At 42.2% G+C, this 16,003-nt stretch overlaps 1 protein-coding gene across 1 annotated transcript in view; it reads left to right on the top strand.

Moving 5' to 3' along the window:
- The window catches only part of fbln2 (fibulin 2), a 76,492-nt gene that overhangs the window by 45,544 nt on the left and 14,945 nt on the right, over positions 1-16,003 (top strand). Inside the window, exons 8-9 of the mRNA XM_062394625.1 lie at positions 1,471-1,572; positions 13,522-13,656. Coding sequence (XP_062250609.1) covers positions 1,471-1,572; positions 13,522-13,656 — 237 coding nt within the window. The remainder of the gene's footprint in view (positions 1-1,470; positions 1,573-13,521; positions 13,657-16,003) is intronic.

Raw genomic sequence — 16,003 nt, 5'->3', positions numbered from 1 at the left:
ATCAATGTGCGCTCAAGTTCCCAGTTTATAATGACAAATTATAATATTTAGCTAATTTATTTAAAGTCAAAATCTCTCATTAACAAAGGTATTCAGACCCTATGATGTCTTCCTCTGTTTGCTTTATTTATTTTGTGTCTAAACATAACGGTTCTTTGGCTGACTGTGGCTGACTGGTTGGATTGGACATAGTTCAGAACACACATGTGTATGTTAAGTCCCACAGTGCACCCTGCATGTATGAAACCCCCCTAGACCTCTGAGATCAAGCTGTGGCATGTCATAGACCAGGGATAGGCTATAAAACCACAGCTAAAGCTTTGACTGATCCCAGGAGCACAGTGACCTCAACAAAAATAGCAATTATATCCATATACATTTTCTTTTACATCACAGTAAAGTTTGTGAATCAATGAAGCCAATGTGAACTGTACTTTTTGAATTTAGAAAATAACTGAACTCCAGATGCCATGCTAATTGACCTCATTGAAAATAACAAGTGATGTATTCTATTCAATGAAGCCCCGGGGATGTCATTTTCAGGCTTTTAGAGATTCTGCCAAAATCACTTTACCTATATAAAGGTAGCTATGAACAAGTTTGGAGGTTCTCTTTAGAATATAAAATATGATTTGTAGATTTTGGCTTCTGATATTCACCTCCCGCTGTGACTTCCTTCTTCGTGGATCACTTCTCTAGGTAAAACTGTGTGTTACAGCTTTATGTGTAATGGGTGATGACAGCGTGTGGGGCTTTTTAATTTAAGGCAGTCAAGTGTCGAAGCAGTCACTGGTGTCTCCAGTCTCTAACTCGTCTAGAGCCCAGTAGGCCGGATACATCTGCTCAACACATCAGCTGCTTTTATTGAAGCAAAGCAAGTAGACTGGGCTGACATGTGTCCGAGTGCTGCCTGACGGAGGTGAAGGCTCCCTCCTGCAGTAAAACCAACTGCAGCATGAACCTTCACTGATAAACTGTCCAGCCATAGTTAATCTCCTGTGTTTACGCTGCTGGAGCTTCATGAGCTGAATTGTGATAAAGTCAGGAGGGGATCGGGCCCAGAAACCCTTAATCCCCTGGAGTGTACACCAGGATTGTACAAAAGCCCTGCTCCTTTAAAGTGTCTCTGCCCGTTACTCATACGAATATCCTGATCAATGTATGGAGCGGCCTTCAGGCACTTCACCGCTGCAGAGCTTTTGTGAGGGATGTGTGAGAAATGGTGGTTGAAACAGCTCCTTGTCTGTGCCTCTTTGTGACAGGACCAAGGAATAAATAGCGAGAATTGATTCTGTTGAGTTGAATGCGATAGGTCATGAGAGGCGCTAAAATAACAGGAAAGCAGAGAAACAGCATGAAGATTAGAAAGTGAAGACATTATAAGCGAAGACTGTCCTGCAGGCGAAGCCGCGTGCCATCTGAAGATGACTGTGGTCATGCTGCTCATAATTGTCTTTGTCTCTCTTGTAGAAAATGGTCCCTGCAGTCAGCAGTGTACAGCAGTGGCAGGCCAGGCTCGCTGCTCCTGCTTCCCAGGCTTCTCACTGATGACAGATGGACACATGTGTGAAGGTAAGGTTTGCCGCTTCCTCTTGTCATATTTACCACTGGCAGTAATTGGAGCAATTCACAAGGGTCGTCTATGTGTGTCCCTTAAGCTGCCTTCCTCAAGCTGGGATTGCACAAGGTGACAAACAAGCTGACACCATCAACAATACTTGCACAAATGAACAACAACAAACACATACAGCCAAGACAACAAAACTGCCGTGCAGTGGAGCAGGTTGTCCAGAGATTGGGACACATTTTAATTGGATTCAGTCACTCATGAAGAAGGAAAATGCAGGTCTTTTGATACTCAACAATGCATCGACGCGGGGTCACGTGATGGCGGCGAGCTGAGCGGACGTTTTTGTCGGAGCTCCGTGCCACTCGGTGCTAATTTACCCATTATCCTGATAACATCCAGGCGCTAAAAGACATTTTTGTTATGAGCGTGATAGGCTATGTCCTTGGAAAACTTTTGGCCACAGTCTTTCGACGAGATGGGAAGAACCAGAGGTAATAAGGATAAAAAGGACCCCCCGTCCGAGCCCGACGACGACACACAAGATGGCGACCTAGCCGAGCCTGATTCCGTGGATGGACTTGACCCTGCCCTTGCTAAAGCTCTGAACGTAATGACCTCCAACATTATTAAAGTTATTGATGAAAAACTCGGTCCTTTGGCCGAGACTATCCGCAAACATGCTACGGAAATCCAGGCAGCTAATGAGCGGCTAGATGAAGCAGAGGCTAGGCTATTAGCGGTTGAAAACACCTCCGCAGCACAAGAGCCAAGGATCGTGGAGCTGGAGAAGCAGGTCAGCGCCCTCACGGAGAGTTTGGATATGGCCGAGAACTACAGCAGGCGTCTAAACATCCGAGTCGTCGGCTTGGCGGAAGGTACGGAGACTGGGCAGCTGGTGGAGTTTTTCGAGTCTTGGCTACCCCGCGTCCTAATGATGTCCACGAAGGCCGGCCGCATAAAGCTGGAGAGGCCCAACGCTCCCTCGCACCGAAGCCGGACCCGAACAGGAGACCAAGGTCGCTGCTGCTGCGATTCCACGCGTTTAGAGACAAGCAGAGAGTCATGGAGGCGGCGCCAGGCGAGTCAGGACGGCGGCTTAAGCCTGAAACATGCTTCTGCGTTTTCACGGGCCCGTAAGCGCAAGAGCCCTTCCGGGTCCCTTACGTGCTTATGTATCCCTCCTTACGTGCTGACGGGTGTCGACCCCCTTTTCTAAAATTTACGGCAAAGCTCCGCAAGCTCACTCAGCCCGCAAGGCTGTGATTGGTCTGCTCTACATCCCTTCTGGAGCTGCATTTCCGGTTTCATGCCCCATAATACCGGCAGAAATCACAGAAGATTTAGAAGAACGAATATGGACCAAATAGAAGAGCACTTGGCAGAAGATATCCGATAGTATGATCACTTGTATAACCTGTCACTGTCTGGCGGATTTGTCCGCCAGAAAAAGACTACGAGGAGCCGCAGTGGCTATGTAAATAAACAATCGACGAAGAAGAAAGAAGGCGTCTCTAAGGTCGTCTTCGACAAAAAGCATTACTCCGCCTAGTGTTGTGGCGCGGAATTGCTTTGTAAGACGCGCAACGGTTGGGGAAGCATGAATGAAAACGAGTCTTGCGCCACAGCGGCGTGAAAAGACGCAGACGCAGTCGCAGAAGCATGTTTCAGGCTTTAACCTACGACGGATCCAGGGTCTCTTTTTACAGCGATTTTTCCTCGACGGTGATGAAGAAACGTAAGGCATTTGATGCAGTGAAACAGCGGCTTCGAGAGCGAGGGATGCCGTATGCTATGCTGTTCCCGGCTAGTCTCCAGGTGACACACGGAGGCTCCAAAAAGAGGTTTTCCACCCCGGAGGAGGCACGCGCTTTCGTTGAGTCTCTGCCTGGATGATAACTTTGCGGACGGCCGTAGCTCTTCCACCTTGGCTTCCTTATTTTATTTTTCCCTAGATGTCGCCTTTTCTTGAGCACTCTGAATATTGTGAGCAAAATGAACATTTCCTAACCGAGTGGCGCAGCTGCTCGTAACGTGACTATCGTGTTTCCACCTTATTTCGTTCGCCCCCATATATTTCATCATATGCCGTCAGTTCGCTATCGGTGAGTTTGAAAGCTGTTTGTATGGTGAACAGCCCCTGTTTATTTGGGGAACGACCCTCAGTTTGTTCTTCTTTGTTATACATTTGTTATGTTTGTTTAGTGTAGTTCATGTGTTAAGCTCAGGACATGACATGTATATAAGATTTTTGTGGGGGTATCAGTGTGTTTCTATTCCTGACAGGATGAATATGGGCTTAACCCGCTCTGACTCTCTTATTCTGCCCTGGTGTCAAATAGTGTCTTATGGCCATGTCTGATTTATATAATATTAAGATCTGTTCATGGAACGTCCGTGGCCTCCAAAAACCTGCCAAGAGGACGGCAGTATTATCATTTTTGAAAAAGGAAAGTGTTTCTAATGCATTCCTCCAGGAGACTCACCTGGAGGACAAGGATAATGCTAAATTGCTGAGGAGCTGGGTGGGGCACGTTTTTGCCACCTCATACTCCTCTTTCAGTGGGGGCGTTGCCATTTTGATTAGTAAAAAGCTGGCATTTAGGTCTCTTGAGTGTGTCGAGGACAGCCAGGGCCGGTATGTAATTGTTAAGGGAATACTCGCAGGGAAAGAGGTAACATTCATGAATCTATATTGTCCCCCAGCTTACTCCCCTGTTTTTCTTTCGAAGGCTTTTGCAGTTTTTATGGAGCGGGCCTCAGGTGACTCTTTTGTGGGAGGAGATTTCAATTGTCACCTTAATCCATCTCTTGACAAACTTCCATCTGACATTTCTCCCCCTTCTAAGCGAGCAAGGGTGCTCACTAATATATGTGTTGATATTGAATATTGTGATGTGTGGAGGCAGCTTCACCCTACTGATTCAGAGTTCACTTTTTTTTCGGCCCCACATAATAGCCACACCAGAATTGATTACATTTTTATCCCCTCCTCAAAAATGTCTCTTGCTTTATCATGTACTATAGGCAATATTGTGTTATCGGATCATGCCCCCCTTTATTTGGTGTATTCTCTCGCTGAGGACAGGGCGTTGTCACGGTGCTGGAGATTTCAACCATACCTTCTCAAAGACAACAAGTTTATCTCCTATTTTACTTCAGAATTTAAGATTTTTTTATTCTATCAACTCACAGTCCACAGATAATCCTTCTATCCTCTGGGAGACGTGTAAGATATACTCTCGTGGACTGATTATGTCTTTTGTTGCATCCAAGAGACGTGGGAAGAATGAACAGCGTAGACTTCTCGAATCTCGATTGGCTGAGCTGGAGAAAAATCATATATCTAGTCCGAGTCCTGATTTGCTTAAGGAGCTGTTACACGCGCGTACTGCACTGAATACTTTTCTCATTCAGGACTCTGGATTTAAGATTGCCCAAAGCTACGGATGATCAAAAATTACAACTAAATGCCACAATTACTAGAGAGGAGGCGCTACTTGCTTTGAAATGTATGCCGTCCGGTAAGGCCCCAGGGCCAGATGGGTTTGGCTCCGAGTTTTTTTTTATAAACAATGCATCGACGGATTGAGCTCACTCTTCCTGGAGGCCGTTACCGGGAACATATGTTAGCCAAAGCCAATTACTATACAGCAGCAATGCCTTTACAACACTCCACATAGTGTGTGTACTTTGCTCCCATCCTTCATTCAACACAACAGTGGCTCCTCTGACAGGAGGTCAGCATTCACTCACAACTGTGGCCCGTTGCACCATTAATGACTATAATTTGAAATATAATTGAAACCTGTGTTGCCTGGTGCTTCCAAATCAGACTTAAAGGGATAGTTCACAGAAAAATGAAAATTCACACATTATATACTCACCACTATACTGATGGAGGCGTGTGTGAAGTGTTTGAGTCCACAAAACATTCAGGGGTAAACAGAGTTACAGCCAAGGTGATCTCCTCTTCAGACATAATAAATCAACATGTGGTGTCATCCAAGTGAATAGTCTCTCTTAACATATAATTGTGATTTTACACAAACTCGTCCTTAATGATACACGCACAGTGTTAGAAGATATTGTTAAAAACTATTAATGACTCAGCTCTGCAACTCTGCTGTTTAATGGTTTCTGAAGGCAATTTGCTGTCAGTTGTTTTACATATTTTTCAATTGATGGTTCTTATGGAACAGGTGTGTCTCGCAGGCACAACTAATGATGCAAATCATGAAGTGGATGAATAATCTGACTTCAATTAACCTCTTCACGACTGCATTCATACCCATGGGTCAGAGTTATCTTAAAAGTGCTAACGTCAAGTTTCAGGCCCTGTTTTGTGCGTACGCAATGGTTCTAAATGAGGACTCTGATCACAAATAGACAGCATTAAATACGTCTATTCACACTTGGAATTACAATCTGTCCTGTATGTGTCTTCTGTGAAACTTTATGAAATAGTCAGAAGCGTTATTTGTGTGTCTGAATTTAGTCTGAGTGATCGGATGTCAGGAGGACGTATTTGTGGTGTTCACACCTGTACTTGGCGCTAACCACTTGTGATCGGATCACTCAGGACGAATGTAACGAGGTCTATGGTAACCTGCTTCCTCCCTGGAGCTGAGAATTCACATAAAATGAGAACTTCACATAAAATCTAATGTTGCTGTGTGTCTGCTGGATGTGTAAATGGGACATCGTTTGCCAACATGTTAGCCTCCATAGCTTAATGTGTGGGGATAATACACTCAGCTGGAAGTCTATCGTCTACATCTAACCAAAACAATTTCACTCTAATGCATCATCGCTGCAATAAATCCTACCTTCATTAAGTCTAGTGTAATGGTCGTTGATTCAGAGAGGTGCTTACTCAACTTTATGGTCATTTTGGAGGCTAGAGTGTGAGCTGCTGTTGAATAATGTTATGGTGTTTCTTGTATCTACCCATATTAGAAACAACTCTTTAAAAACATAACAGATCCAAAGAGGCAGCATTGTTGTTAAAAGGATAAATGTGATAATTAAAGATCTCTCCTCATGAAACAACGTGTTGGAAGTGCTTGTTGACGCATGGTCAACATTTCACAGCATGTCTGTCTCCTCAGAGTAGAATGTAATTGTTCCCATCTTTCCACCTTTTCCATAGATGGTGATGCATTTGCTGCAGTAGAGGGTAAATTGATCCATTCATTTGCAACAGAGTGACAACGTTTGCAGCTTTGCTTTGTGGAAAACAAGTTAAAAATATGGTTCACCTATCCCTGCTTCCATCACAAGCACATGCATATGATGGCATTATAGAGGGGGAAGGATAGAAATTGAGTAATATTAATAAGATCATGTGCTACTTACTGCTGAGGGCCTGCTGTGAAAATGAATGTCGCTGAGACCCAGTGAACGCAGTGGAAATGCGGTTCTGGCTCCATTTATTTATCTTGTCAGCAGACAGGATAATACCTCTAGATGCAAACGCATTACATAACAGTTAGTGTTTCCCCTCCTATCAGGTCGTTCAGTGAACATACAAAGCACTTTCTCCCCTAAAGTGTTCCCACATGTCAACCAGTGGGTGGGCAACGATTGGATTAGACTTGAACCAAACAGAGCAAATAGTGCTACAAGAGAGAGGGGGGGGGGGGTTGTAGCTTTGACAGAGATGTAAGTAGACTGTGAAGTAAACTGTGAAAGACTTATGATATATATACAGACTTTGGAAACACTGTGGATCTTTAAACACCTATGGGCGGTTTGGTGTGGAGTTATCTGAAATGTATTATCATGCTCTTGAATCAGAAATACTGAAGATATTATTCTGATAGGATCGCTGAGTGAGATTTCAATTTACAGGTTTCATGGTAAGCAAAGCAGCTTATCTCTGCCTTCTTTTAAACACACAACCATCGCAACCATGGAAGAGTGTTTGTGCATTAGTGTGTGTGGGTAATGTAATGAAGGCTTCATGCGCAGCCTTAATAGTCAATGTGAGGGCTCAACAGTTAATCAGCGCTCTAATGTTGTGTCGGCTGTGAATGGATATCCTCAGGTTTCCCAAGCAAATAGAAAAACACGCACACAACCACACACATACTATAGCTGGAATTCATGTGCTTGCCACCTGTACCCTTTATGTAATTCACTCTAAGGACTAAACCAACCTTTGCAGGCAGTGTTGGATTTGTTTTGATTTCTCAGAGCGGTGCATTGAGATCAGTTTTCATTTGTTGCAGTGTAGTAACTATGGACCAGTTTCAATGAGGGCCTGCTGCGTTAACCTCTCTGTGGTCATATACCTAACACATTCTTAAGACTTACATGACTGGGATTGTTGCGGGAAAATATTATTCTGCTCCACCGAGAGGCCGATTGACCTCATCGCTTTTAGAGTGATGGACCCATGCAGCTAAACAGAGAGAAGTCAAAATAAAACTAAAGCTGATTTAATCACTCTAGCAAGAGTTTCAATACTGTAATAGGTATACAGGAATGAGGAATTCCGCATTAAGAGGATTCAAGACAATGTTGGAAATTTGTTGTTGGACTTGTTTGGATGATATTTTCAGAGGAAGGGAAAGCACTTTTTTTTTTCTCCTGTAAAATACTATCCAGACATGAACTCTAGAGGATGTCCTCAGCATTAGGTCTGGACTTTGCAATTCACACATGAACAGCACATCTCAAGATTATCCACTCAGTTTTGAAAATGTTCTTGGTTAAGTGACCACATAATGTGTTCATTCAGTCCACACAGATCCCTATTAACCTAATCTCCTTATTAATGTACTAAACGATGGTTTAAAGCTTCTGAAAGGTCAATAAAATCGTTAACATTATTCCATAACGTTAAATATTCATGACAAACTGTAGGCAAAATGTGTTCAGGTATTCATAATCAGAAAGACAGTGTGAGTGTGGTTTAATCTCAGTTTTATTTTACAGTGAGCAAAGAACCTACTAAGTCTAAACGTAATAAGCCCCTGATCTGTGTGCACATGCACACATCACTATTTTTCTAAATGAAAAATGTAAGAAACGCAAAGGGAAAAGCAGAAAATGGAAAATAAAACTATGGAATAGTTTAGTCATGCGGGATCCAATTACTCTTAGTACGACTGACAAAAAATAGATTTTCAGGGTCTTTATATATCACCTCAGTCAATGAAATTGTGCCTCTTGTCGTGTGATGGAGCACCGGTGCTCATTTTCCCTGGAGCCTCAAGAGTCCAAGATTATATTTTATAAAAATGTCATGATTTCCTTTAATGCCAACTGAGTTGTTCTTTGTATGAAGCAAGACAAGCGCCTCCACGATATAATACAGCAGGAATCATGTTATGACATACTTGAGAACTGGAATAGAAATATAAAATTAACACTTATTTGGACACGAGTGAACATCATAACTTTTCTGAGTCTCCAGTGAATCTTTCCAGCTGTCGACTGATGACTGGTGTTCACAGAAACCTGATACCACTCTCTATAAAGTACAGATTCCATCCGTCAGACACCATATAAATTAACAGCAGCTGTGAAATAATTCTGAATAATGTTGAGAAAACTCTTTTTGTGTTTGGTTTAAGTTGAGAATCAGTTTTCCATTTGGCCTATTGGGTGTGCTGCTCGTTTTTGTTTGCTAGGATGACCTTTAATTGGTTGTTTGATTCTATAAAAACTGGGTTAAACGTTATGATCAACAGCTAATACCAGCCTGATTGCTTGAGTGCATGTATCAATGGGATCTTGCTACTGCGACTACATCCCCTGAATCTCTAGCCTGGAGCCACAAGCCTCCAGCAGGGCTGAAGAGCAGGATTGGCCTGGGTGTGGTAAACTCACTTCTTTGTGATAGGGATTCACTTGCAGTGTTCAGACTCAACTAAGGCCGTCTTAACGTGAGCTCACATAAAATGACCTTCAAAGTCAGCAGTTTCACTACAAACAACATCAGGAGTCACACACTAGACTGTCTTTCACCAGGAGAAACCCTCAACCTGTCCTCAAACTACATTTTGTCATAAAAACACAGAGGAGAAGAGACATAGTGAATCGGTATGATCCTCCTGCTCCTCTGTGTCATCCCGCTCACAGAAATTTAGCTGCAGGAGAGGCAAAACACTTCAGGGGATGTCACAGATGTAAAGATCAGAGAATAACTCTGGCTGCCCTTCCTGGTCTACACCAGTCCTTACTTTAGAGAAAACTGACCAAGCCAGACCTGAACCCAACAGGATTTCGTTTTTTCCTGTCTGAACCTGACCCGAGCTTGATGCAGTTAGTAACAGTGTAAAAATAATCAGGGGGTACCTCACCACTACATGTACCTTCACCAACTTCACTGCATCCTGCGCTCTGATTGGCTGGAGGCTTAGTGTTAGAGGTGACCTCTCTGATTACGTCTTTGAAGAGTTCACACAGTGATTAACTGCTGATTGGAGGCCTCTGTCAGCAAGTTGCAAAACTCTGTGACCAGCAAATCAGGCTGTAAATGATATAGGGTGAAGAAGAAATAAAGTGTTGACGCAGATTATCAGACTTCAAAGATCTCCCTCGGGATACACAAAAGGCATTATATTTTGATGGCATGTCTACAATTGTGAATATGCAGTAATTGCAAACTTACATTTTGTCCTAACTATTAAGTTTTGGCAGAAAAGGTACAGTGCATTAGTTACCACTTGATTCAGCCGTGACGAGCCATGTGAAATGTGTGCCCGTTAGCTCGTCTTGTTTACACTGCGGTAGGTATGTGTGATATGTGTCAGTATAAGTGGTGTATTGTGTGTCGAATTGATGATCTCGTTTTGGAATAGTTCCAGTGAGAACTGCACACCACTGAGAGCTCTAATCACGCACATAAGTGAAAACGCCTGTAAGGTTGGACCATGGCGGTGCAGGAGCTTTTCACAGTTTCTCCACAAGACGAAATATTTATATCACAGTCACATCACACTTTGATTTCCATCTATCTCTATTCATTCCTTCTACGTCTACTAGCTATAAGTATCTGTATGTATATGTTGGCCTCATTGGAGTGCAGCTCTACCAGGTAAGCTAAATGCCGTCCCTTCTTTCATGTGCACTTGACATCAGGCTTTGAAGTGCTGGTAGGATACTGCCCTAGATCTTCTGGACGTGAACTCAACACAATTCATCCCTTGTCGTTGATGAACATGACATCTTGCTCAGCCTGGACTTTCCTCCCACCGATCTGCATCTGTGTAACCCTAACCTGGCAGCCTCCTCCTGTCTCTTGATAGAATGCCTTTAACCGAATCTCCCTTCTCTGTTCAGCTAAGCATTTGTATTTAGCCCGAGCATTGACAGGCACTGAGAGACAGTGAGGCCCTATTGAAATTGTAAGGTTTATTAGAGCCCGAGTACCGAATGGTTGGAGGCCCTATTGAAATTTTAAGGATTATTCTAAGCGTAGGGAATTGGCTTTTTGAGGGCTTCAACATGCTCAAAAATCTTTTAAAGATTGCAGTAAATTAGAAAGTGGTGAAAATGTACGCATTCTGGAGTATTTGGAAATGGGCATGGGAAATTGGCTCAATAGCGCCATCTGGAATGCAGCCCTTAGGTTGCAGCCCCTTAGGTTACTACATGACCGATGTTCTCCAAAAACGTGGCGTGGCGTCAAAGTTTGATTAAACGGCATCAAAACACAAGCTTCTGTTTCTCACACATTTTGGTCCAATCGAGTCGAGACTTGACAAATAAAACAAGAGTCGCCACAGACATTATGACTTGAAATCACAGCGCCCCCTGGTGGCAACAGGAACTGACATGTTTTATACTTTGATGAACTGCTCCTGGCTGCTTTACAATATACAGCTCAAAGAGCTCAGGCAAGTCATTGGATCATGGTCAGAATTGTGACATTTCCTCAAACCGTGTAAACATTGAGGTGCGGTGAGGATCAACCTTCGCCAGACGACACGATGATGTCATAACTCCAGTGTTCATAGTCCTAGCACTACCAAACTTCTGTCACATGATAAGAGTCCAAGCTTGAGCAGCTCTATGTGTAAATATTTCCTCAGTGTACACAAGTACTTTGTTAATCCACTCTGCATTATCCAATCAGCTCCAAACTACTGACCTATGATCACAATCCTGACCTGAACAGCTCCATATATAATTATTAGTTTAGGGTCATTGCACCACCTATTGATTAGTGTGAACATTAAGTTGTGTTAACATTGTCCAATTGACACAAAATTGCTCACGCTACATCACAGCTCTTACTTCAACAGATATATATGTCTGTATGTAATAATAGTGATGGCGCCACCTACTGGCAACAGGAAGTAAGCTTTGTTTTACAACTATCATTCGATTTACATTAAATTTTCACAGTGTTATGTGCAATTGATAGAGTGGACCGCAGTGCTCAAAACACATGCAACGCGGAGACATGCGCCAAACATTAATCACTATCATTAGTAGGATTAGCTGCCAATTAGTCAGCTGGAACTTATTGAACAGCTTCAATATTACCTGAGAACATCAATATTGGTATAGATACTAAATGCTGTGGTCCTCAGATCAGCTTTAATCAATATTATTGGCTAGTAGGCAGCAGAACAATTGTGGAACAAGTCATTGATATATAATCACTGACCTCATAAGTCTTTGTATGCCTAATTCAAACTATTGTCTATAACAAACTGAGCAACATCAGAATTTATTTTATTGTTGTGTTTTTGGGCACATTTGTTTCGGGCTGGATGCTAGATGCTAAATGCTAAACAAACAATGACTTGCTCACATTGTCAGTGTGCTTTGTAGTTGCTGGGTTTCAAGGAAGAGACAGATACAGGTTGTAAATCTCCATGGGTCCATCACTACGAGTTACATTTTTTACATTGCACACAGTAATTTGGTCCATTGTTGATATAAATAATTGATTAGTGCAGCTTCAATCTTTAGCACCAACGTAAAAATATCTGCCCTTTTTGTGTGAGCTAGACCTATACCTGTGCATCGTCTCTGTGCCCATACTGAACTGCCCACTTGGGGGCTCTGAACTCTGGATAATCTCCTCACATTCTCCGGAGGGGATGTTTGTTAGAACACAAATGTCCGAGTCACAGCCTCCATACTTTCTCTGGCCCTGTAGCATGTACTTGGGAGAATGTCCGAATGAGCCTGTAAAAAAACATCAGGGGATCCTGGTGTACGACTGAGGCAAAGCTGAAAAACAAAAATAATACAAATATCTCAGGATGAAAAAGCAGTGTCATGTGTAAAGGACACAGATGAAGATGTCAGTAGAGCTTTCTGTGATTTGGGCTGGTCCTGGTGTCGATGAGCTCTAAAAAGAAGATGTGCTCTCTATCAGATTTTATATGTCAGGTCCTGCCTTTGCCCAGTAGGCTAGTAGGCATTAGAACAATCGTGGAACAAGTCACTGATATATAATCACCGACCTTATCGGATGATTATATATGCCTGCTGCACAACCCCTCATCTGAATACTCCTGAGTGAGACTGAGCAAAGAATCTCCTGCTGCGCTGTTCAGGTGGGAAAGAAAAACTCTGAGGCAAGTCCAGACCCAATGGTGCAGAGTTCATATCTGTAAACAGCTTGTATGGTTATCTCCAAGTGCTTTTCTTCTCCTATTAACAAAAGAAAATATATGAGCTTTGAATTTGAAAACCTCTATCCCATGATTTATGACTGTTCAGCGTGAATGACTTTGTGTTTTCAGCTGAAATTTGTAGCCAACAGGCACATTTCACACAGGCAGAGCCAAAACACAGAACTGTGCTAAACCACCAACTCCTAGATGTGAGAAACAACTTTGTTTGTTAGTGTCCAAAACTTGATATGCTTAGGTCCATCTGGTGTTGGTTTATTGAGCTCCATCAGTGTGTCATCCGTTCAGAGGAGGGGGAATTACATACATCACACCCCAGGTCTTTTCACCGTTTGTCTTCTCCTGCAGATGTGGACGAGTGCGTGACCAACACCCACAGCTGTCGGCCTAGCGAGCGCTGCGTGAACACAGTGGGCTCATTTGTGTGCGAGCTGCAGGCCACTTGTCCTGCAGGCTACCAGCTGAGGAACGGTGTTTGCGAGGGTGAGTTTATTGTTCTCGACGTATTTCATTAAGACAATTTACCCAGCAGTCATTTCCAGAGCCATATAGGTAGTCAGCAGAAATACTGTTCATGTCTTTCTTGAGGTGAAGTACAGACATGTGTTTTTCTTTGAGTAGTAAACAACAATAAATAAGAAAGAAAGTTTTGTTTGTTTTTCTTACATTAAATGCCATTGCTTCTAATTCTTGCTTTTTGGGTGAATTGCCCATCATGGTTAGTTAGGTATTAATCATAAATCATAACAAGCAAATTGAATATGGTTAAGGTATTCCTTAATAATCATTCAATCTCAATTAGGGTTAATTTGGCTGTACCCATAGTTACCTCGGTAACAGCAAGTGTGCTATAATGACCTCCTGCAGGTTGTGGAATTTTTCAGTAGTCAGATAAACAACCAAAGGCTGACTGGTTTGTTCACAAACTGCTGATGTTTCAATAAAGAAAATGACAGATTTATGTTCTCAAGGCACATTTATGATGATATGATGATCTACATTAATAACAAACCAGCTGTGACACAGCTGAAGGAAGGGGTGAACAGCAAGAAAGATATCTATTACAGAACATGACAAACAATCATGCTGAATAAGCAATGCTGAAACGCTTTGTGCTAAACCTCTATCACAATTGAAAAAGAAAGAAAATTCACACACCTAAAGCTCCTGTTCAAGGATTGATTTACCATTGATGTTATTAGCACAAGACTCTTCCGCAGACCTCTGATGAAGAACAGAGTCGTGATCTTAAATAACCATAATAAATTTTGAGCAAATCATATCATAAGTTATCATATACCATCATCACCCACATGTATATGTATATATTAACATAAACATTAAGAACTCATATTAGTATTCCATAACAGGTTCAGGCTAGATAGCTGTCAAATATTCTTACTGTTAACTCTGTCTAGTTATCAGTAAAAATATGTCAGGTTTTACTCTAACCACTGGATTCTGGGTATTTAAAATGGTGACTCTGTTCTTTATCAGAACTCTGAGGAACAGCCTTGTACTTTAAATGTCAATGGCAAATAAATCCTTTAACGAGAGCTTTAGGTTTGTGGATTTTTGCTCTTTTTCAAACGTTATGTGATGTTTTGTTGAACCAACATCCTTTAAATATTTAAATAAATGTGAATGCTATTCCCATCTCTTACTTGAGTAGCAAATAGACAGGAAGTTGCAGGATGTACATACAGGTTAATAAATGGCAGATGCTGGATAAATGTTGGAAGCATTAAAAGCGTGGTCTGCTAATCTTAAGAGATTATACTTTCAAAGTTAGATTTAATTTAGGCTAGAAAATGAGCACAATGGTAAAATTGCACCAGTTAAATTCAATGACACAGACTTGCTACATGCCTTCACACCATCCTCAACCTCCACACTCTTTAATTTCCCCTGAGATATATGACAGGTGCATTAAGCTCCTTCTTTCATTGACACTGAAGGTTGGAAGTGAACAAAATTAGTCCAATATATACCCTCCTCCTATACACGTTCCTGGTGGTACTTGGCTGCAGTACATAAAGTTAAAACTAATGATATTCATTTATATTAAGTCGTGGTCACAACCTTCAAGTTCATGACACCACTTACACACAACACACAACCCCTGATGACTCACCAAACTCTGAGGATATGACCACCCTGTAGTACATCATGAATAGCTGTGGCATCATTGATAACAGAGTTGATTTCAACGAGGCTCAATTCCCCCATCAGTCCATTTTTCAGATGAATGTAATCAACATGAGTTATAGAAAACCACAAAAACCTAAGAAATAGCCTGTAGAAATAAAAGAAAATGGAAAATCATACGCAATATCTCCATTCGTTTTAATTTTGCGATTCCTGCCATACTGTGTCACTTATATGTCTGCAGCCATGACAGCCTGTTAGTGTTTCAGCAGATGCTCCAGGTTCAGCACATGACAAGATAATCTCTCAGAGAGGCAGGAAAGTACGTTCCAGCTCTCTGCATTGTGTCTTCAGTTCTCTGCACCAGGGCGGACTAATCAATGTAGCTGGATAATGAAGGTAATATTTAGTCGACCATCCAACATGCAAAAGAACCTAATTAGCTGCATGAAAGAAAGGAGAGGTCTCTGCTGCGATGTGTCTCTCTGATGATGATTGGTAAAGGAGGTTCCTAATGAATGCCCCTCTGCCTTTGCAACTCGGGACAAATCTCACAAGACCTAATATAACATGAACGGCAGAGAAATCTCCCGGCACAAAAGCAAGAATCTTCCATTTAAACTCCATCCATCGCTCATACGATCCAATAACTGTCACTTAAGAAGTTTGCTTCAACTTTTGT

The sequence above is a fragment of the Platichthys flesus genome, chromosome 2 (genome assembly GCF_949316205.1).
Source record: "Platichthys flesus chromosome 2, fPlaFle2.1, whole genome shotgun sequence".
NCBI lineage: Eukaryota > Metazoa > Chordata > Actinopteri > Pleuronectiformes > Pleuronectidae > Platichthys > Platichthys flesus.
This window is presented reverse-complemented; position numbering and strand designations above follow the sequence as displayed.